The 22,053-nt window shown below is 46.7% G+C and overlaps 1 protein-coding gene across 6 annotated transcripts in view; it reads right to left on the bottom strand.

Annotated features, from left to right (window-relative positions):
• The window catches only part of CPEB2 (cytoplasmic polyadenylation element binding protein 2), an 85,550-nt gene that overhangs the window by 52,803 nt on the left and 10,694 nt on the right, over nucleotides 1-22,053 (bottom strand). For 3 of the 6 annotated variants that reach the window (XM_040419089.1, XM_040419093.1, XM_040419091.1), the window contains exon 2: nucleotides 15,967-16,245. In XM_040419089.1, the coding sequence (XP_040275023.1) occupies nucleotides 15,967-16,245 (279 nt within the window). Of the gene's footprint in view, nucleotides 1-15,957; nucleotides 16,246-22,053 lie in introns of all 6 variants that reach the window. The other 3 variants (XM_040419088.1, XM_040419092.1, XM_040419090.1) reach the window with 1 other exon arrangement.

Below are 22,053 nucleotides of genomic sequence, written 5' to 3' on the forward strand. Positions count from 1 at the left end.
AATATTTTAATTTTTTCCTTTTCAATAAATTACAAAAGATTTTTAACGTCGACTTCCCTTTGTCATTATGGGGAAAACTTTTATTTTTTATATTTTAGCACAAGGCCTCAACAAAGTGTGAAAAAAGAGAAATTGTCTGAAGACTTTCGGAATGCACTGTATCCCCCTGCTGCACCCCTGGGAGGCGACCATAGCACTGATACCTCTTCTGCTCCTGCCAAATTCCACACTATACTGTCATATGGGTTAGGGCTCAGGCACATGGCCGTAGCCGTTTGTGCGGATACCGGCTGTGTGCGGTCCGCATTTTGCAGAATGTAAAGTCCGGCCCTCTATAGAACTGTCCTAGGATAGGACATGTTCTATATTTTTGTGGACGCCACGGAACGGACATACAGATGTGGACGCCACGGAACGGACATTCTGCACTCGGTGTGCTGTCCGCATCTTTTGCGGCACCACTGCAGTGAATGGGTCCGCAGCCGACCCTCAAAAAATGTGGATCGGATGCGGACAAAAACAACGGAAGTCTGCTTGAGTCCTTAGACGTGTGTAATCAAATTAGGAGATATTCTGGATTACTGGATACCGAATTAAAGGAACGGTGCTCTAGATGCAGTCATATCACATTACTCTGGGTGACGCAGTGAGGCGGTGGGGGGAGGAGGCCTGGAGCTGGATGCACCATGGGAGAAGGACAGCTCAAGGTGAACGGCACAGCGACACAGGCATCCAGATTTACTGACCGGCCGGAAATAGCATGTGCACCGCAACATATGGATTTATGGATATTACACCGACACAGGCCACCACACGCTTTTATTTTAATTCATGCGTATTAGAGAATTATTATTTTTTCTTTTAACCACTGCAAATACCCTATTTTAACTCCTTCCTATCCAAGCAAGCTAGAGTAAGGTCCTGTGTATGCAGCTGTTACAGAAATCCTTATAGCGGTTGTCCCACAAAAAAAAAAAATAATATTCTGCAGTTTTCAAACCAGCACCTGGCTCCGAATACCTCTGTAATGACACGTGCCCACTGAGTTATTCACTAAAATGTATCTGTATAGCGACACCACCTGCTGTCTGCTTCTCATTGAGGTGGACGCACATGCTCATTTCTGACCTTCCATTGCCCCTGAGCTGTGACAGGGAGAGCTGCAGCTGAAAGGACACACCCCTGAGCTGTGACAGGGAGAGCTGCAGCTGAAAGGACACACCCCTGAGCTGTGACAGGGAGAGCTGCAGCTGAAAGGACACACCCCCTGAGCTGTGACAGGGAGAGCTGCAGCTGAAAGGACACACCCCTGAGCTGTGACAGGGAGAGCTGCAGCTGAAAGGACACACCTCTGAGCTGTGACAGGGAGAGCTGCAGCTAAAAGGACACACCCCTGAGCTGTGACAGGGAGAGCTGCAGCTGAAAGGACACACCTCTGAGCTGTGACAGGGAGAGCTGCAGCTGAAAGGACACACCCCTGAGCTGCCAGCTAAATGTAGCAGAGCAATTGGCGTAATGCATGGGGAGATGTCAGGATCCGTAATATGTTGACATCTCCATGGGTTTGCCATGACTGGTGGCTACAGCTGATCCTCTGCCACTTTGCGCCAGCCCCCTTAGATGGTCTCCTTTATAACTCTGCCCCTGATCTGGCGGGTTACTCTGCCATGTTGACGACGGCTTGTATGGACGATCCGACATGCGACTCATGGGTGGCACGTAGACTGTGTACTTCCAGACGTAGATAAAGTAAATGGCAGCAGTGGACTCGCTGAACGGACAGGAATGATCTTTATGGAAATTATCCTTACGATTTGCACAATTCCGAGCATTCATAACGAGGATCCACACGTCCGCACCGCGGGTCATGGACCCTTCTTGGTGGCACATGGAGTCGCCATTATGGGCCAGCAGACAATACGCGGGGCGCTGTACGGTGCCTGCGAGCAGCACAACCTCCGCACACAGAATTGATTTGGACATGGCAGCTCCATGTACATCGTACATACGCTCTGGTTGTAATAGGATTAGAAGAAGAATTTTCTTTGGGGGGGGGGGTCCAATCTTAACGAGTAAAGGTACATGTATTGGACCTGGTGAAGGTCTGGGGAGGCACACAACGGATAGACTATCTCCAGGGAATATTTACCCACTGCCGTCCTTTCCATTTTAATAGCAATAAAATAGACATAAAATGAACAAACAAAACGCGGGGCCAAGAAAAAGGTGTCGGCCTGTAAATCCCGCGGCCACGTATAAAGAGCGATACCAGCGGTGATGCGACATTGCCTCCAAACAATTCACTGCACACCTGCCGCCGTCACAGCTCCTGCCAGCAGCAGCCAGCTGTCCTGTGCGGCAGCCAAAAGGTTAATGGGGCAGAACTCCCAGTACCCCCTCCCCCACCAACTTCAGAAACGTTTCCATGCACCCGGGGCAGGTTTACACGCTCTAGCTGCCACATGCGTCCAAAACTCTGCCCACCCACGAGTGTCCGTGGCTCCACGATATGGCAGGTAAAGCGGAGGTCTTACGTTTCACGTCCGGATGCAGCAGTTCCGTGTAAGCGCAACCTTTGCAGTTGTGGTTTTTAACACGGGGATCATTTAAGTTCCACCTGTCATCAATGCAACCACAAAAAAAAAAAAAACGCAGCAGAACAGTGTGGTTTTTAACTGCACCTGAACTGCAACATTTGAATACAGCCTAAGGGCTCATGCACACAAGCGGATTTCTTGACCGCGTCCGTTCCATTTTTTATGCTGCTCCTATGCAGAACCATTCACTTCAATAGGGCCGCAAAAAAACCAGAAATGATTTCGAGTGCATTCTGTGTCCGTATGTTCGCCATGTCCGTTCCACTTACAAACAGAACATGTCCTATTATTGTCCGCATTACAGACAAGGATAGGACTGTTCTATTCTAGAAGGGACCAGCTGTTCTGTTACGCAAAATGCAGAATGCACATGGCCGGTAGCGGACCGCAAAACAACAACGGATGTGTGCATGAGCCCTAAGGGTGCATTCACGCGACCGTATGCATTTTGCAGTCTGCAAAACATAAGGAGGACGTCCGTATTACATCCATTTTTTTTTTTTCAAAGACCCATTGTAACAATGCCTATTGTTGTTTGCAAAATGAACAATAGGACACTATATTTTTTGTGGGACTGCAGAACGGACATTCATGGGTCTGTGTCCAATCCGCCAAAAATGCGGACTGAAAATATGGTCGCGTGAATGGAGCCTTAGGTTGCGGCCACGCCGGGCAGATTTTGCAACGGATTTGACACAGTGAATTGCGGAGCGGTGGATATTTGCAGCAAAAAATGAACGTCCTGGGGATGTGAAATCAACACCGCAGATCGGTTTACGCTGCAGAAAATCTGAAGTGTATCCGTCATGTGTGGAAATACCCTAAGACAGGAATGCTCAACCTGCGGCCCTCCAGCTGTTGTAAAACTACAACTCCCATCATGCCCTGCTGTAGGGGCATGCTGGGAGTTGTAGTTTTGCAACAGCTGGAGGGCCGCAGGTTGGGCATCCTTGCCCTAAGAGATCATTTCCACATAAAACCACCCTGGATCCCCAGCAGCTGGCACTGCCCAATAAATGTCCCTTCAGCATGCTGAAACCTAGCAGATAAGCGCCGCGCTGATCAGCCTGCCGTGAAATATTCATCTATCTTGTCCCACTGGAAACAAAAGGTTTTTACTGCACATCAAAACCAACCAAGCAAGAAGCAAACCGTCTAAATTCTGCAAAACTACCCAGGCAAATAATCCAAAAACAACTGAGCTGGATGGAAGCGGCATGGATCCTCTGCCTTATCTCCATTTCCCTGGTCTCGTCTCTGCCAGTGCTACCTCTGTGCCCGCTATAGCTTTAATTCTTAATTTGCTGATTTACATTTTCCATCCCACCTGCCGCTGAGATATACCGGGCAAATTAGCGTCACATATTTGAGGTTGGCATCTGGCAAAGGAGAAATTCAAAAGAATAATAGGTGAATCTAATAGCCCATTGTATTCTGTGGGATGGCTAACTGAGAAGATAGCGCAGCTCATCTCTTGTGGTATACGTTGGAAGGATTTCCTGATATATGGGCAGTGACCTGCTGGTTCACTGCTAAAGGGTTAATGCCATGGTTCACACTTTAAAAGCTGTTACTGAGATGATCTGTGCACTATGTATCCCAAACGGCTATGTACAAGTAGGAAATAGTTAACTGCCAATTGTCCGCTACAGCTGCCTGGTAGTGGGCTGACAGTCTGGTACTGAACGGGCAAGAGTCAGGCCTATTATGTGTGCCCTGCTGAAAAGTCGGCCAAGACAGAAGTTATCCAGGAAAACACCATTCCTGAGGGGAAAACTGCTAGAAAAGCTACTTTGTTTAGGATTATACACTGAGAGAAGAATGTTTACAAAAGGTTGAGGACCATTAAAAAAGGCCATGCTGGACAGACAGTAAGGTAAACTCACATATATGGCACTAGACTTTACTGCCTGCGGACTGCATCATATTGCATCTGACACCACTGCACTATCAAGACGGACTGGCCATCCGATCTAGAATTGCACCCTGTAGTTGGGCACTACTGAAAGAGTGGTTGCCCAGCTTTGGTCAATTTGGAAAGATTGCTAGTACCTATAGAAAGACTCTGGGAGGAACACCATTACAGCCACCTCCTATATACAGTCTTTGGGAAAAGCCTACTCTCTGCAATGTCTTAGACCTGTGCCTGTTGCTTGCATTTATACTGTAACTCCCATCATCTCTTCAGTGAAGAGAGACTATTTATCCCAACCAGGTCACTACCTGCACCATCCGTCGACCCTCTGACTGCCCTCCGGCCTTAGACCCGACGGCTTATTCTAACATCAAGGGCACAAAAGAGACCCCAAGGGTGTGCCCCACCACTCACTGCCAGAGCGGCCCAGGAGAGTGGAGTCGGGATTAGCCACCATGAGGACTACAACCACCCTCATTGCCTCAGCCTTCACTCCTATCCTCTCCACTCCCTGTGCCTCCCAGCACATCGTATACCTCTGATGGGTGCCACTATATAGGTATACAGTGGCATCCGTTGCCCATAGGCTCCCATGTTCAAAAATATATACATTAAAACAGATACGGCAAAAACGGGTATATACCAGCTGGACGGAGACTAAAAGAGCACACTTTTGGCCTCTCCATGGTTTTGGTGTATTCACCTGGTGTTTTCCCATCATAAACGACATACATGCGCAGTGTAAAAGCCTAAGCATGGGGCGTGAATACACCACATCACCTGCAAGCCACAGGTGTCAGAAGGTGGGGGAGGGGACGCTCGGTTTCTGTAATCATCCCACTAGATTATACACGACTATGAGATTGCAGGAGCAGAACATTTACAATCCCAACACTGCAACATCCAAGCCCGGCCTAACTTATCTGCAAGATGGAGACGGGGACTCATTGGCTGATTTTAGTCCACGATCTGCGCGTCCACAACTTGTACCAAGAAAAACTCCAATTTGCTGATGTTTGGTCAGAAAGGGCCACATCAGAGATCTGCAATATAGAAGGCTTCCCCTGGCAATCACTCTGACACGTGTGCACGGCTGAAATGCGCTAGCTACAGCATAACGGCAAGGAGCGCCAAGAACAAGTCAAGTTTATCCACTTTTATGCAAATCAGGTTCATTTGTTGCACCAAGGGCAGCAAATTTCCAACCCGCTGGTGTTTTAATGCTGAAGCATTTTCTAGGTCAATATCGTATGCAAATCGGGGGGGGCTTCTTCCCCATGTGGAGTGGACTTGTCAAAATTGTTCTATAGTCTTAGTGCTCCGTCCGGAAAAAAACTATGTACGAAGTGATGTATGGGGTGAAAAAATGGTAACTGTGGGGATCATGTCCGAGCACATCGGATCTGTGCAGCCCTTACAGGGGTTGTGTCATGAAGCATATTCTACATTTTTCAAAACCAGCACCTGGATCTGAATATTTTTGTAATTTCATGTAATTAAAAATTTTGCATAGCCTCTGAGGTATTCAATAAAATGTATCTGTATAGCGCCACCTGCTGTTTGTTCTTTTCCTTATTTTGTGTCCGTCTCACTGAGGTGGTCGAACATGCTCAGTTTAAATCTTCAACTGCCACCCGCCATCGGTTCTGTTAGAAGCTGTGGCAGTTACAGGGAGAGAGCTGCAGCATTAAGGACACGCCCCCTGAGCTGCAGCAGAAAGGACATGCCCCCTCCTGGGCTGCCAGGTTAATGATTATCTAGCAGAGCAATGAATAGGGAGATCTCTGGATCCGGGTGAGGTACAGGGCTGGTTCTAGCTTTGTTGGAAAGAGGTTGTCATGTCCTATATCAGGCATGCTCAACCTGCGCCCCTCCAGCTGTTGTAAAACTACAACTCCCACAATGCCCTGCTGTAGGCTGTTCGGGCATCCTGGGAGTCGTAGTTTTGCAACAGCTGGAGGGCCACAGGTTGAGCATGCCTGTCCTATACGATTTTAATTTTTTCACATCGATTTTGGCATAACCCCTTTAATCATCTTAACATGGCAACACTGCCATATAATACAACAGCGCTCACTTTCTATTTCCCTGCAGAGCGCTGACCGAGCTGTGGATCCATCAATATGTCACCAGTTCAGTTGTCACACTTCAATAAATACGGGAATGAAGTGACCTAGAACACAGAAAGCCAGTAACTGGGGGGGGGTCAGGGGGCAGCTAAATGCGCAAAATAATGTAAAGGAAAGACGTCCGCAATCACAGCCGGGCTCGCACACAATGCGTTATTTACACTGCTCACTACTGTCAATCACCAGTGCAAAAACACAACAGCAAACTGCACGTCCACCTGCTCAGTGCACAGCGGGGGGCACAACCTGCTGGACTCCGGGTAGGCCCACATTAGCCATGCACTCAAAGGGTCTATTCATCCCAACGCCTGGGCTGGAACACAGCGGGGGAGCAAATGCTACGGGGGTTGTGGGGGACAGTGGTTACAAAATGGTGCAACGATATCAAATCTACAGGGTGTATATATAGGGGGAAATCATGTGTCTGGCCGAGATTTTAGCCACATTTTGTACATAATTGGGCTACTTTTTGCCATTTTTTATAGCGTAAATCTACGCTAGCTCATCTTTGCTTTTCTGGCGCATGGACTGGCAGAAAATGCTCAGAATTTATCAAGAGGCCTGAATCCTATGGGATTAAAAGGGGTTTACTGAGATTACCTATCCTCAGATCGGGGGGGGGGGGGGTCTAACACCTGGGACCCCTGCCAATCCGCTGTTAGAAGAGAACGCAGTTATCCGGTGACCGACGCGGCCTCTCCCTAGGCCAGTGACGTGGCCCAGGCCAGCGGCAGCACAGCCACTATATCCAATGGACAGAGCTGTTCTTGGCAAGGTGCGAGGAGAAGGCTTTGCTTAAGGGATCGATGGGGGTCCAAATCCCAGCACCCCACAATCAAGTGTTTGAAAAGGACGCGGCACTCCAGTGACTGCTGTGAAGGCCCGAAGCGGTGGGGGGGGACGTAAATCTGAATCTTCTATTTACAGAGGCAGGCTGCAGGCAGGACAGAAAAAGACATTATTCCCGGAGAACCCCTTTAAGCTGTCTACAAAGATTAGATTAATTTGTAATGTGCAGGAGGAGCTGCCAGACACCCTCAAAATCTGCTCTCCATCAGCAAAGGACCAGATAAAAAAAAAATCTAATCTAGTCCTAGACACTTAGGCGGGGTGTCCACTTTCAGGTTTTTGAATGCAAAGCCAGGAGTGGATTCAAAATGCTGAGAAGACTTTCCTGGTCATGTCCTCCATTCATGATGCGGCTTTGGCTTCAAAAAGTGCATCAAGGAACCTGAACGTGGAAACCCAGCCCAAAACAAAAACTCTGCCTTGCTCTAGGTGCAATGAGATGTAGTCATGGATCAGGAGAACAGGTCCCTCAATGAAAGAGGACAATCGGGTCCGATCTCTCTATAAGAACCTGAGGGAACCAGGTGGAGTAGCTCATAATCCAAGAAACCGGCCTGTGCAAGGGGTGAAAAACGGCTTGTAGTTCTGGTCACAGACTCCCCAGGGCTAATGACAAGACTCTATGGAGGCATCAGGCCCTGGTCTACAAAGGTGGAAACAATGAATATTTAACTACTACAGACTGGAGGCAAACAATGCTGCATTGCTAGGTCACAAGGAAGGAAGATGCCCTCTAAATACCAGGCCTTGTAAGGACAAAAGGACTAAGGACGGCAGCTGACACCAGTGTATCCAACCCTGGCTGAAATCACATCACCCTCCTGAAGACGAAGACCACCACATGCCAGACCACTGAGCTGTATGGACGAGATAAAGTATTAACCCATGTGCCCCTACTGCTCAGTAACTTACAACTGAGTACTTAAAACCTTAAAGGGAATGTGTCACCTATATTTTTACCAATTAAAACCAGATGCTGACAATTTATTTATTTTATAATCTGACTGTAGATTATTTTTTTTATTCAATTTCTGGGCCGGATTATGTGGCCAGCCATCTTGCCTGAGCTGTAATAACAGCATTTAGAGATATGCTTTACAGCAGACACCTACACACAATAGACTGGTGATGTTTATTGACATCCATGGGAGAATTTTCAAGGCATGCTCCATAACCTTTGCAGAGGTCATTGTGCAGGGAGGGGGAGGTGGTGAGCTGTGATGTCACCTATGGTGAACAATAAGAATAATATTTTATATAGCAGCGCTTTACAGTTCCAATGGTAGATACGGTGTTATCTACAGTACAGACCAAAAGTTTGGACACACCTTCTCATTCAAAGAGTTTTTTTTTTTTCATGACTATGAAGGCATCAAAACTATGAATTAACACATGTGGAATTATATACATAACAAACGTGTGAAACAACTGAAAATATGTCATATTCTAGGTTCTTCAAAGTAGCCACCTTTTGCTTTGATTACTGCTTTGCACACTCTTGGCATTCTCTTGATGAGCTTCAAGAGGTAGTCCCCTGAAATGGTTTTCACTTCACAGGTGTGCCCTGTCAGGTTTAATAAGTGGGATTTCTTGCCTTATAAATGGGGTTGGGACCATCAGTTGCGTTGAGGAGAAGTCAGGTGGATACACAGCTGATAGTCCTACTGAATAGACTGTTAGAATTTGTATTATGGCAAGAAAAAAGCAGCTAAGTAAAGAAAAAGGAGTGGCCATCATTACTTTAAGAAATGAAGGTCAGTCAGTCAGCCGAAAAATTGGGAAAACTTTGAAAGTAAGGGCTATTTGACCATGAAGGAGAGTGATGGGGTTCTGCGCCAGATGACCTGGCCTCCACAGTCACCGGACCTGAACCCAATCGAGATGGTTTGGGGGGAGCTGGACCGCAGAGTTAAGGCAATAGGGCCAACAAGTGCTAAGCATCTCTGGGAACTCCTTCAAGACTGTTGGAAGACCATTTCAGGGGACTACCTCTTGAAGCTCATGAAGAGAATGCCAAGAGTGTGCAAAGCAGTAATCAAAGCAAAAGGTGGCTACTTTGAAGAACCTAGAATATGACATATTTTCAGTTGTTTCACACTTGTTTGCTATGTATATAATTCCACATGTGTTAATTCATAGTTTTGATGCCTTCATAGTCATGAAAATAAAGAAAACTCTTTGAATGAGAAGGTGTGTCCAAACTTTTGGTCTGTACTGTATATACAGGCGATATTGCGTCAATGCAATCCTGCCTATGATAATGAGACTACTGAAAAGCGTTCTCTCCAGAGCATAAAGTGAGGGCGTATTATTAGGCTTACTGATCAGTGTGAAAACTGCAGGATGTTAGGATTTTTTATTTTTATTTTTTTAAATATAGGTGACATGGAAATAAAATTTAAAATAAAATCCACAAAGATTGTAAAAAAAAAAATAAAAATATATGTTTAACATTAAAAATTCATTTAAACAATAGTTTTTTTTTCTGAGGAGGCTGCGGACCGATTTCTAAAAGGTTATTAAAAGGAATTTATTAAGCCCGGCATTAAACCAAAGTTTGTCAGAGTGATATGAGCCAAATGTACTACAAGGCTAGCGCGGCCACGGATTCGCATTTTCTGCCTTTAATAAAGATTTGTGCCCTTGACTGGTTAACTCCACCCAACGACAAGAACTATAATTGAAAATGGCGGCATGCAGAACACACCTGTTCAGCACTATGCAATCTTGTATATACCGCCCTACCTAATCAGCTACGGACATACTACTGTCCTTGTGTGACATACGGGCTACAATAGCTATATTTATCCATAGACACAGAAGATAATTCCTCCGGAACTAAGCTGGTTTCACCCAGTTTAAGGACTCTGCAATTATCCCAAAGCCATTCTTACTGCCCATAGGAAAACAAAGCTGACAAACACGCTCGCCCTTCAGAGCAGAACGGCCATGTAAGGCATTGGAGTGCATGCAGGAGGATGGCATGCTGCCAGGGGAAGACTGCCACTGAGCACACCTGCTTCACTGGCAGCCACACTGAATGTGCATCGGCTCCATGGGTTTGAAGCCCGGGATATATTCGGTATGGGTAACCTGAGGATCTGCAAATGATGTGAAATTTACATACTGTGTATAGGATATGCTGAAGCCACAACTATTAAAGGGGTATTCTTATTCCTGAATGTTATGGCATATTGGTGGGCTATTAGTGTGGGTCTTACCTGGGGGACCACTGGCGATCCAGAGAACGAAGGGATTCGGGTGCCTTTGGCTTCTCTCCTCCACAAACGTGCTCTTGCTATGCAGTGAATTGACACACAGCCCCATATAAGTGAAAGACATTGCGTTACATTTGCCACATAACCCCATCAAAGTGAATGAGATCATGTTACAGTTGCCCCCTCAGCACGACAATGAGAATCATTGCAAGGCCTCAATTACAGATTGCGCTAAAAAAACAGACATAAAAAAAATACTCCATGAAGGATTTTTCTTCCTCTTAGGGCTCATGTCAACGTGCTGCGGACCACAAATTGCGGTCTGCAATGCATGGGCACCAACCGTGGGGAAGCCACATGCGGATCGCGGACCCATTCACTTGAATGGGGTCTAGGGTTGTTGCGATACCAAAAATTCTATACCAAAAAAAAAAAACACAAAAAAGCCACGTACATTCCGCATTTTAAAAAAAATGCTGAATCGCACAGTTTTTATTTATTTATTTTTCTGTTCTGGCGTTCACCGCATAGGAGATTTTTTTTATATTTTAATAGTTTGGACTTTTCGGACGTGGCGATATGTGATATGTTTATTTATTTATTGTTTATATATTTTATATGTAAAATTGGGAAAGGGGGTGATTTATACTTAATATTTTGGTGTTTTATTTTACACTTTTTTTTTTTTTTTTTTTTACTTTTTATTTAAAGGGAACCTGTCATCAACTTTCTCCTGACCTCAATGAGGGCAGCATAAAATAGTGACAGAAATGCTGATGTCAGCGGTGTGTCACTCATGAGCTAAAAGTAAGTGGTTGCCGAGAACCAGCATCATAATCATTGCAGCCCAGGGCTTGAAAAGAGTCACATCCACCTGAGAAGAGTCCTGGTTATTATAATCTCCTGCTCTCCCGCCATCTGCTGATGATTGGCAGTTCTCTCCTAGAGAGAAAGTGAGAAAACCAGGTAGAAGACTGTCAGTGGGCAGGGAGAGCAGGAATTGCGGAGAAGAATAGGCAGTTCTATGGGGTGCCAGCCGGGTGTATTGCGGATCCGCAATACACTACGGACGTGTGAATGGACCCTTAGGGTGAATAGGACCTCACACTCTCCCTGCTTCCCTGTGCATAGTACACACAGCAGCAGGGAGCTTACCATGGCAGCCAGGGCTTCAGTAGCGTCCTGGCTGCCATGGTAACCGATCGGAGCCCCAGGATTACACTGCTGGGGCTCCGCTCAGAAGCTGCCACTGCCACCAATGGGGAGGAGGGGAGGGGACCCTGTGGCCACTGCCACCAATGATTTTAATACTGGGGGGGGCACACTGCCCCACCAATGATAATTAACCTTTAATACAGGAGGCGGGTGTCGGCAGCAGATCAGCGGCAGTTAACCTCTCAGCTTCTGCACCTGAGGGGTTAACTACCACTGCCGCTGATCGCAGCTCCCTGTCAGAGGCAGGGTGCCGGGTATGTGATTCTGCTGCCGGCACCTGCCTCCTGTATTAAAGGGGTTGTCCGGGATTGGGGACATTGGTGTAATAGTACTAGAGTGACATACATATTACATACATGCATGTCCTACCTTTGCCACATATTTCTGAAGCCCCGTTTTCATATAGGAAATTCTTAGCCGGAAGTGACTGTTTGCAGGGTCTCTTGCAGGCGAGCTGAAGCCTCTTCTTCCGGCTGCTCAGGGAGCCCGGTGACATCACCGTCACTGATGGGCGGGCTTTAGCGCTGCTCTAGCCAGTAAAACGGCTAGGGTAGCGATAAAGCCCGCCCGTCAGAGCCGGTGACGCCACCGAACACACTTCCGGGCGGAAGCCTCCGCCCGGCAATGTGTTATTGTAAACAAAAGAGCCTTTGCCCTGCGTATTTTAGCGCAGGGCAAAGAAGAGCATCAGAGCATGAACTACTCCGATGCTCAAGTGGGGGGGGGGGGCTGCCTGGGTGAAAATGGAGGAATGTCCAGGTTCAGCTCTGAACCTGGACAACCCCTTTAAAGGTTAACTATCATTGGTGGCGCAGTGCACCCGCCCCTCTTCCTTCTTATTGGCATCAGCGGCACAGGGGGGAGGGAGAGAGTGACTCCTTCTACCTTGTGCTGCTGAGGGAACATGAGCGCGCTGTCAGCGCACTCCATGTTCTCTGATGCTAGGCTGTGCAGTAGGGCAGCCTAGTATCGATAAATGTAAAATCCCGGTATCATATTGATACCGGGACAAAAGTATCGATTGGGTATCGATATTTCGATAATCGCAACAACCCTAATGGGGTCTGCGATCCGCATCCGACGGTCCGCACCGCAAAAAAGTAGTGCGTGCATACTTTTGTGCGGAGGCACAGTTCTGATCCGTGCTTCCGCACCGCATCTCCGGATTTGCGGACCCATTCAAGTGAATGGGTCCGCATCCGTGATGCGAAATGCACATGGCTGGTGACCCGTGTATTGCAGAACCGCTGTATGCAGTCTGCAGCACGGGCACGGAGCCCTTACGTTCGTGGGCATGAGTCCTTAAAGTGGACACCCAAACGGAAACTGAATGGACCCCATTATAGTCCACAGGATCAGTTAGGCTCCGTTGCTTTCAGCTACATGCCTAATCCAGCACTTCATCTCTAACACTGCAGAACAATGGAAATAACTAGCGGAAATGTGAATGTGGCCGTACATCCGTATCACACAGCAACATTACAAAAACAAGCAAAAAAACAAAACAGATAATCTATTAATAAAAAAATAAAAAACAAACAATATGGAATAAAACTCGATATAAAATGGAACAAAAAAAGGCTGTGCATTTGGCCCGCTTTACATACAGTATATCAGTTGTGCCTGGCCAGTTACTTTAGGCCGGGAGACGGACACAACTGATATACGTGTGCTGCATGTCCGTGCACAGCTATGTCTATACACTGATAGCGCTGGACAGGAAAACTGAGTATGCAGCGTTATTTATTTCATTATTTTTTCTGTTTGCCGTTATTTGACATCCGGCATCACAACTGATACGCTGGATGTAGGAGAACGACCCCATAGAAGACTATGGGATCAGTTCTCGCTTAAGTTCCCCTCCAGCTTTTTCTCATTCACACCGGAGGGGAACTAAACCGGATCTCTGGACATATGTGAAGGGACCTTTGTTGTGTATTTTCAGGTAACGTGAAGGTAGCCCAATCATCATCATTTAAAATGGTCACTATACTTTCACACTTGAATAGTACAAGCAAACGCAAGAAAATTTGTAATATATCTAATCGGACAGAAAAGCCTTGTTCTAGTTATCCACCAGCTGCCTGGTCATTGAAGGATCAGATTACACCATCCCATAGAAATCTATCGAGAGAAGAGGCAGGGAGGGCAGACAGGCATGATTCAGCAGCTAGTAGTAGGTGTTGGGTTTCACCCCATGTACTATCAGAAATGAGAGGTACACTTCAACCCCCTAAAAAGTCGCATCAAATGGGAAGTTGGAGATAGTCGAGAACAGTGCTTGTCTTAATGGAGCGGTGGCGTGCTTTTCAGACCAGCCACTCTATCCATTTCAGGGAACTCTACAGAGTAACTGGTGGAGGTCCCTTTGGTAAGACCCCCACCGATCTGACAGTTATCCCCTTATCCTGTGGATAACTTTCTATAACCGGAATACAGAAAACTCAGATATAAAAGTATAAATAAAGGATTTACTGAATATTCTCCCACAATCCATATATCGATCTGCTCAGCATCTCCTGCTCTACTACATGCGGCCTGCAGGCCGAGGTGGTGAGACGTCCCCTTTAACCCCTTCGCTACATGTACGGCGCTGGAGCGATGGGCAAACATGGCGCCCGCCTGCACGTGCACCGGGCGTCTTGGCGGGCAGCTCTCTGCTGTTTGAAACCCACAGCTAATTACCACAACTGGCAATAATGCCGATCGCTGTAATAAAAGCCTTTAGATGCCGTGCTTCTTACTGGCCTGTGAGGATGCCAGTATTAGATTTTAATACGCAGACCCAGGGCATTAAAGCTGCAAAAAATGAGCCATCCACACAGCTCAGTAGATATAACCATAAAAAGTTATGAGGGTCAGAATATGGTGATGTAAAAAAAAGGACAACTTGGCCTGCAAAAAAATAGCCCTCATACAGCTATGTGAACGGGGGAAAAAAAATAAAAAAGTTATGGCTCAAGGAATATAGGGTAGATAAATGAAAACGCAAAAATGAAAAGGGTTAAAGGGGTTGTCCAAGTTATATTTATTGATGACTTCTCCTCAGGACAGGTCATCAATATCAGATCGGCGGTGGTCCGACAGCCGGCGCCCCCGCCGATCAGCTGTTTGAAGAGAAGGCGCGCGCCGTGCCAGCGCTGCCTCCTCTTCATTGTTTACCTTCTAGCGATGAGTAGGTGTAATTACACCCAAGCCGTCCCATTCCTTTTAATAGTACGGATCGCTCCTATACAATGGGACGGCTTGGGTGTAATTAGCTGCAGATGCAACGGCTAGCAGGTAAACAGTGAAGAGGAGGCAGCGCTGGCACGGCGCGCGCCTTCTCTTCAAACAGCTGATCGGTGGGGGTGCCGGGTGTCGGACCCCCGCCGATCTGATATTGATGACCTATCCTGAGGATAGGTCATCAATAAATACAACCCCTTTAAGGATCGGTGGAGGTCCAAGCAGATGCAGCAACATCAATCAGTAAACGATAGCCTATCCTTGCAATATGCCATCACTTACAATATTGCAATCACCTTAACCAATATGGTCCCACATATCCAGTGAACAGCAGCCCTCAGCAGGTGTCACCAAAAGATATATTTTTTAAAAACAACATATGGTCATTTGGTCCTCTCCAAGGTCCACAAAGGAGGTTAAGGTAGGAGCTAACAGGTCAATAGTCTAGGGGAAATCTCATTGGTTTGGCCCATTTTAGATGTTTGGTGCACATCGGATATGGCGACATAACACGGCTGTTACACTATTTGTCACTGTGGTCCCCCATTATCATTACTTCTAGTGAACCGAGACTATGTAAATATGGCGTCATACACTGTACTAGTACATACTGATAGATGAGCCTTGCAATATGAGGTTTTATAGGATTTTATGATGTTAGGGTGGAAACTAAGAAAACATAAGAACTAATGGAAGCTCAGAGGATGGGGACAGTATGTATGATCTTGGCGGCCACTGTTGGAGTGTTAAGTGCATGTATAAGAGGATATGGACGCATGCATTAAGGGTAAAGTGCGGGTACATACCATTCTCACCTGTAAGGGTAAGAGAGAGTTGCTGTTGTTGTCCGTCCTGAACACATTGTCATCAATCCAAGACTTGGGTGTGAGCGATGGTGCAGATCGTGTGAATTTCGGTGGGGCGATGACGTTCCCAGAATAGGGCTTCTTTAAAGGGGAGATTTGGTTCATGGTGCCAGGCATTCCCATGTTAGCAGTACGGCGGTCTCTGCCATGCATCCCTCCCCAGGACATGCTGCCCGTGCTCCAGCCGCTGCCTTGGTGGCTGCTCCATGGAGACTGCTTGACCATCGGCTGCAAGAGAAACCAAGACATAGTTATGAGCACGTAGCCGTAGAAAGTTCCGTGTGATACAGATCTAGAAATATCTTCATGAAGACGTTTGCATCAGATTTTATCTAATCTAGTGTCATGTTATCTTTGGATTTACAGTCTGGTTATGCTGGTTACATCAAAGGTCTGCAAAAAGGGAATTTACAAGTGTTCTCCGGGAATGTACTGCATAAACAGAGGTGAAAGCCTAGAACATGCGTCCAACTCCTCATCCATAAAGCTACCCCTGCATGATGTCCATATTCTCCCATGAAGGAGCCTTACTAAGTAATCACATAGCAACCAATCAGATTCCACCTTTCATTTATCAGAGCTCCTTTGGAAAATGAAAGGTGGAATCTGATTGGTCGCTATGGGCAACTAAGCCAGTTCTACTTTACACAGTTTTGATAAATCTCCTCCTTATGTTTTCCCTTCACTTTTATGGAGTGCAACGGCGGGGGCAGATGGGGGGGCCACGTCTAGCTGCTCGTTGGCTCAGTATATTAACCGTCGTCATGCCAGAGAGCAGCGTGCTTGCGTACGTCACCCTAACACAACGTGAAGAATGTCTTCTGTGTTTCTACAGGGAAACACCAACAAGAAAGTGTTTTCCAGCAACCAAGACTCCAACACAAGACAACAAAAAGCAACACGTGAACAACTGCAACAATGTGACGGAACCGGCCAAACCATCAAGGTAGAGTCCTAATGAGAGGACACAGCTATTAATGGTAATGGGGCTGTCAATGAAAGGTTTTGTTTCAGGTGACTGGGTGGGGGACACACAAGTCCAGAACGGCAGGAATCCTAGGCGTCGAGTGCTACAAAGCTCGATAAACCAACTCCGTTTACAGGCAGGTCACACCCAAGTATCAAGTCGTGCCTGTCCTACCATCAAACATGGCCTGCCCACCTGTTCCTCCACTAAGGTAGTCATACAATATAGGTCTGTTCCGTCAACATTTGACAACCAATATGGCTGCAATCTGAGCTCCATCAGGGAGTTGTCTCCCAAGACTAGGTCTAGTTATGAGGGACTGTCACAAGTTGGAACCTCATCGGCCGCTATAGGCAGCAGGACCCAAAGGTGTAACTCGACGCCTCTGCCCCGATGCAGAATCTGTAGGGGCCATTTGTCTTTTGACAATGGAATATGCCAAAAACCCACCAGCAACCACGTGGAATCGAACTCCCACCGTTTTCAATGGGAGGCCGTGCCACAACAGCGCAATGAAAGTGCACGTCCTGGCATGGTCGCAGCTATGAACCACCACCTCATAAACAGCAGCGTGGCCGCCAGCAACTTTTTGGTGCAGAATCTTAAAAAAACAACTTTTTGAAGCCGCTCTGATAGTCTAATATACTTTGAGTTATAAATGATGATCCTTTAGAGGACCCCCAAATAATTCTCTAAAGGAGCATCTGAACATACATTTAGATGGCAGATGTATACAGAGACACGGCATGGTGGTGCCAGGCATGTGATGGGTGTATCGGGGCTCCATAAATAGAGGATATTAACACGCAGAAGACTCAACACTTGGCAAGGAGACAGAAGTCTGCAGATGAATGAGTAATTGAGGAGGGTGTTATTGCGGGTGTCACATTGTACTGGAGAATTAAGGAATGACGGAAGAGATGTAATTGTAGGAGATTTTGAAGTTAACCAAATCCATGCCGATAAGAGGTCACATGCAGCAAATAGAAGTCCAGTGGACACCTGCGATACCCACCCTTATCAATGCTGTCTGGCTTGGGAGGTAGGCATAACAAAATGCATAAAAAGACAGGGCATGAAAGGACTCACACAGCAAAATGGCAACGTGCCAACCCCAGCATTGGCACGCAGTCCTTTCTGCCAACCAATTTTGTAATATAATCAATCAATGCTGGTGGCCACCTGGATTACCTCCTGGCATGCCCACCTAACAATCAGTCACTGGTCTCAATACACAGAACAGCAAGTCCTACGCCATAGATGTACTGGAAACGCAAGAGTAGTACCGGTTGCACGGTTCACCTTACGTCAGTGGTCTCTGATCAGCGGACTCTCTTGAATGGGAGTCGTTGGTCTGTCACAGGTTGGAGACCACTGCCTTCCTCGTCACAAGTTGGAGACCACTGCCTTCCTCGTCACAAGTTGGAGACCACTGCCTTCCTCGTCACAAGTTGGAGACTACTGCCTTCCTCGTCACAAGTTGGAGACCACTGCCTTCCTCGTCACAAGTTGGAGACCACTGCCTTCCTCGTCACAAGTTGGAGACCACTGCCTTCCTCGTCACAAGTTGGAGACCACTGCCTTCCTCGTCACAAGTTGGAGACCATGGCCTTCCCCGTCACAGGTTGGAGACCACTGCCTTCCCCGTCACAAGTTGGAGACCACTGCCTTCCCCGTCACAAGTTGGAGACCACTGCCTTCCCCGTCACAAGTTGGAGACCACTGCCTTCCACGTCACAAGTTGGAGACCACTGCCTTCCCAGTCACAAGTTGGAGACCACTGCCTTCCACGTCACAAGTTGGAGACCACTGCCTTCCACGTCACAAGTTGGAGACCACTGCCTTCCATGGACTGGTGCAGTGTGAATATACACTCTACACACCTTGTATGTATACTTTTATGAAGGCTAAGAATGGGCTCTTCTGGCAGAGCTGCTGAAAGTAAAAGTGCCCAGGAGTCTCAGTTCCCCGGCATGGACATATTTTAAGAAAAGAGACAGTGTGCAGGGCACGTGACGTCCTTATGACTCCTTCCCCATGCTGAAGTCAGCTGTCTGCTACAGGAAAATGTTGTCGTTATAAAGGACAAAGAGCAACCGCGTCGTTCATTTCCTCACAAACAATAGCTGACATGGGGCAAAGAAAAAAATCACCAACCATGGCAATCTAGAAATCCCATCATGCCTCTTACCCGAACAAGGTCACATAAGAGTGAAGGGCCCTTTTACAGGGAGGTAGGGGGATGATCTCCAGAATAATCGCTCATATGAACCCTCTTTCCCGTCTGCCAATCAAGCAGGATGTGCTGCTAACAGTAATGCAGATTGTATGGGGATGAATGATCCCACAAACTGTTATTGCAATGTGAAAATAGAAGTAACTGTGAACTTGCTAAATTGTCAATGAAGGCAAGATACAAGTACCGTACTATATCTGCCAGTGAAAAAGGACCCTAAGGCTGGCCATACACGAGATGCCCTATGGAAGCTATAGATACAGAACTGAAGGTTTGAGTACAAGAAGAAATGGCAGAGGCTGGGCAGCAGAGAGTCCAGGGCCTAAAATATGGAAATGGCATGTGTGTGAAGCTTGTGCGGAGGAAAATGGAGTCCATTTAGCTCTATATCTCGTACTAGGTATCTCTGATTTAGGATGAATCTCCTCCAGGTTTACCTCAGCGCTAGCCCTGGCCATCTGGCTGTGGGAGGTCAGTGTACCACCATGAAGGCCCCCTTAAACAGGGAAGGGACACAGTGCGAAGCTCTTCATGGTCAGGACTGGTGGAAATTGCCCCTGAGATAATGTGATGGATTCATGTGTAATCTGACAGAAATACCTCTCTGTACCTCCATAACAGATCAAAGACGCTTTGAGGAACAGCTGAATCCCAAAGAAGTCCGGAGGATATAGGTAGCTGTAATACGGTCATGTACATGTGGGGCCTCCGGTCAGACATGGCACATTGTGGTCAGGGTGATAATACCGCCACGCAAGAGCTTTGGAAGATTCAATATGCTCAAAAGAGACTTACAACATGTGATACTTGTGACAACCTAAACTTTCCTTCGTCTAATGCAAATGGGAAGAACAGGACCCTACTGTACTACCCCTCTGGTGTCTGATGGGCGATAAGACCCTAACCATTGGGTGCAAGACTGGGTTCCAACAAGCTATTCTGCCCGTGCTGAGGAAGCAAACCAAATCTCTGCCCTGATGAGAAAAAGCCTAGCGAACTCTCTGACTACTGCTACATAGGGTCAGAGGGTCAATAGTCCCGTAACCCCCTTTCAGCTCTTGAAAAAGGACTCGGTCTGTGAGGAGGCATGAGGTCCCTTGGCACTACTGAATGACCAGGAGGACACAATTTTGATAAGGTGTCCTAAAGTAAAGGAATCTTCCAAGTTGATTCTAAACAGACCTCGTCAAATCTGCAGAATGAAGACAACGCTTGCTCATATTAGAAGCGGGGTAATGAGTATATGACATCTGGAGGAACTAGTCAAGATACAGGAAAAGGTAACCATTATTAAACAAGCATAGCCCTCACAAGTGCTAGGCCCAGCCGACCTTCTCCTAACATCAGGTCTCCTCCACAAAGACTGGTCTGTAACCCACAAACATGAAGAACGTCTATTTCTAAGGCCCCTTTCACACGGGCGAGTATTCCGCGCGGGTGCGATGCGTGAGTTGAACGCATTGCACCCGCACTGAATCCCGACCCATTCATTTCTATGGGGCTGTGCACATGAGCGGTGATTTTCACGCATCACTTGTGCGTTGCGTGAAAATTACAGTATGCTCTATATTCTGCGTTTTTCACGCAACGCAGGCCCCCATAGAAGTGAATGGGGCCGCGTGAAAATCGAAAGCATCCGCAAGCAAGTGTGGATGTTGTGCGATTTTCACGCATGGTTGCTAGGTGACGATCGGGCTGGGGACCCGATCTGTATTATCTTCCCTTATAACATGGTTATAAGGGAAAATAATAGCATTCTGAATACAGAATGCAAAGTAAAATAGGGCTGGAGGGGTTAAAAAAAATAAAAAATAATTTAACTCACCTTAATGCACTTGTTCACGCTGCCGGCATCTCCTTCTGTCTTGTTGTGTGAGGAATAGGACCTTTGATGACGTCACTACGTTCATCACATGGTCCGTCACATGATCTTTTACCATGGTGATGGATCATGTGACGGACCATGTGATGCGCGTAGTGACGTCATCAAAGGTCCTATTCCTCACAAAAGACGACAGAAGAGATGCGGGCTGCGCGAACAAGTGGATTAAGGTGAGTTAAATTTTTATTTTATTTTTTTAACCCCTCATTCACTATTGTACTATGCATTCTGTATTCAGAATGCTATTATTTTATAACCATGTTATAAGGGAAAATAATAAAGATCGGGTCCCCATCCCGATCGTCTCCTAGCAACCGTGTGTGAAAATCGCACCGCATCCACACTTGCTTGCGGATGCTTGCGATTTTCACGCAACCCCATTCACTTCTATGGGGCCTGCGCAGAAATCTCGCCCGTGTGAACTCAGCCTAAGGCTTTGCTTTTTAGGATGATGCTGGTTTCTGCGGCCGTCGGTAGCCGAGCATAGTGAGTGCCCTGTACTATATTAGAGGCGTTCTAGCTTTATACAGTACTCCTCACCTACACACTGGAAACAGCCATTTTATTTCTAGAGCCAAGTTTCATGGAAGGTGTCATGTCACAGTAAACTAGTGACCTTACTGAGGCTGCATATGTCACCCGATGTCACAGTCGTACAGGATTTCAGTCCATAGCTTACTAGTACACTTACTGGTATACAGGAGCTCTGTATGTACATGATAGGCTATGGAAAATAGGGGAGCAGGTTCAGAAATACGTCATCACGAGAACTATACAGGGTTAAAAAGGAGATGCATATGTCAGCCATTGACTTTCATTGTAAAAAAATAATAAATATAATACACACACACACATATATATATATACACACACACACACACACACACGCTATACTAATACTATATATGCTAACATTTGTGCTTTTTTAATTTTACTATTGAAGTCAATGGC

Source organism: Bufo bufo, chromosome 2 (assembly GCF_905171765.1).
Source record: "Bufo bufo chromosome 2, aBufBuf1.1, whole genome shotgun sequence".
Classification (NCBI taxonomy): domain Eukaryota; kingdom Metazoa; phylum Chordata; class Amphibia; order Anura; family Bufonidae; genus Bufo; species Bufo bufo.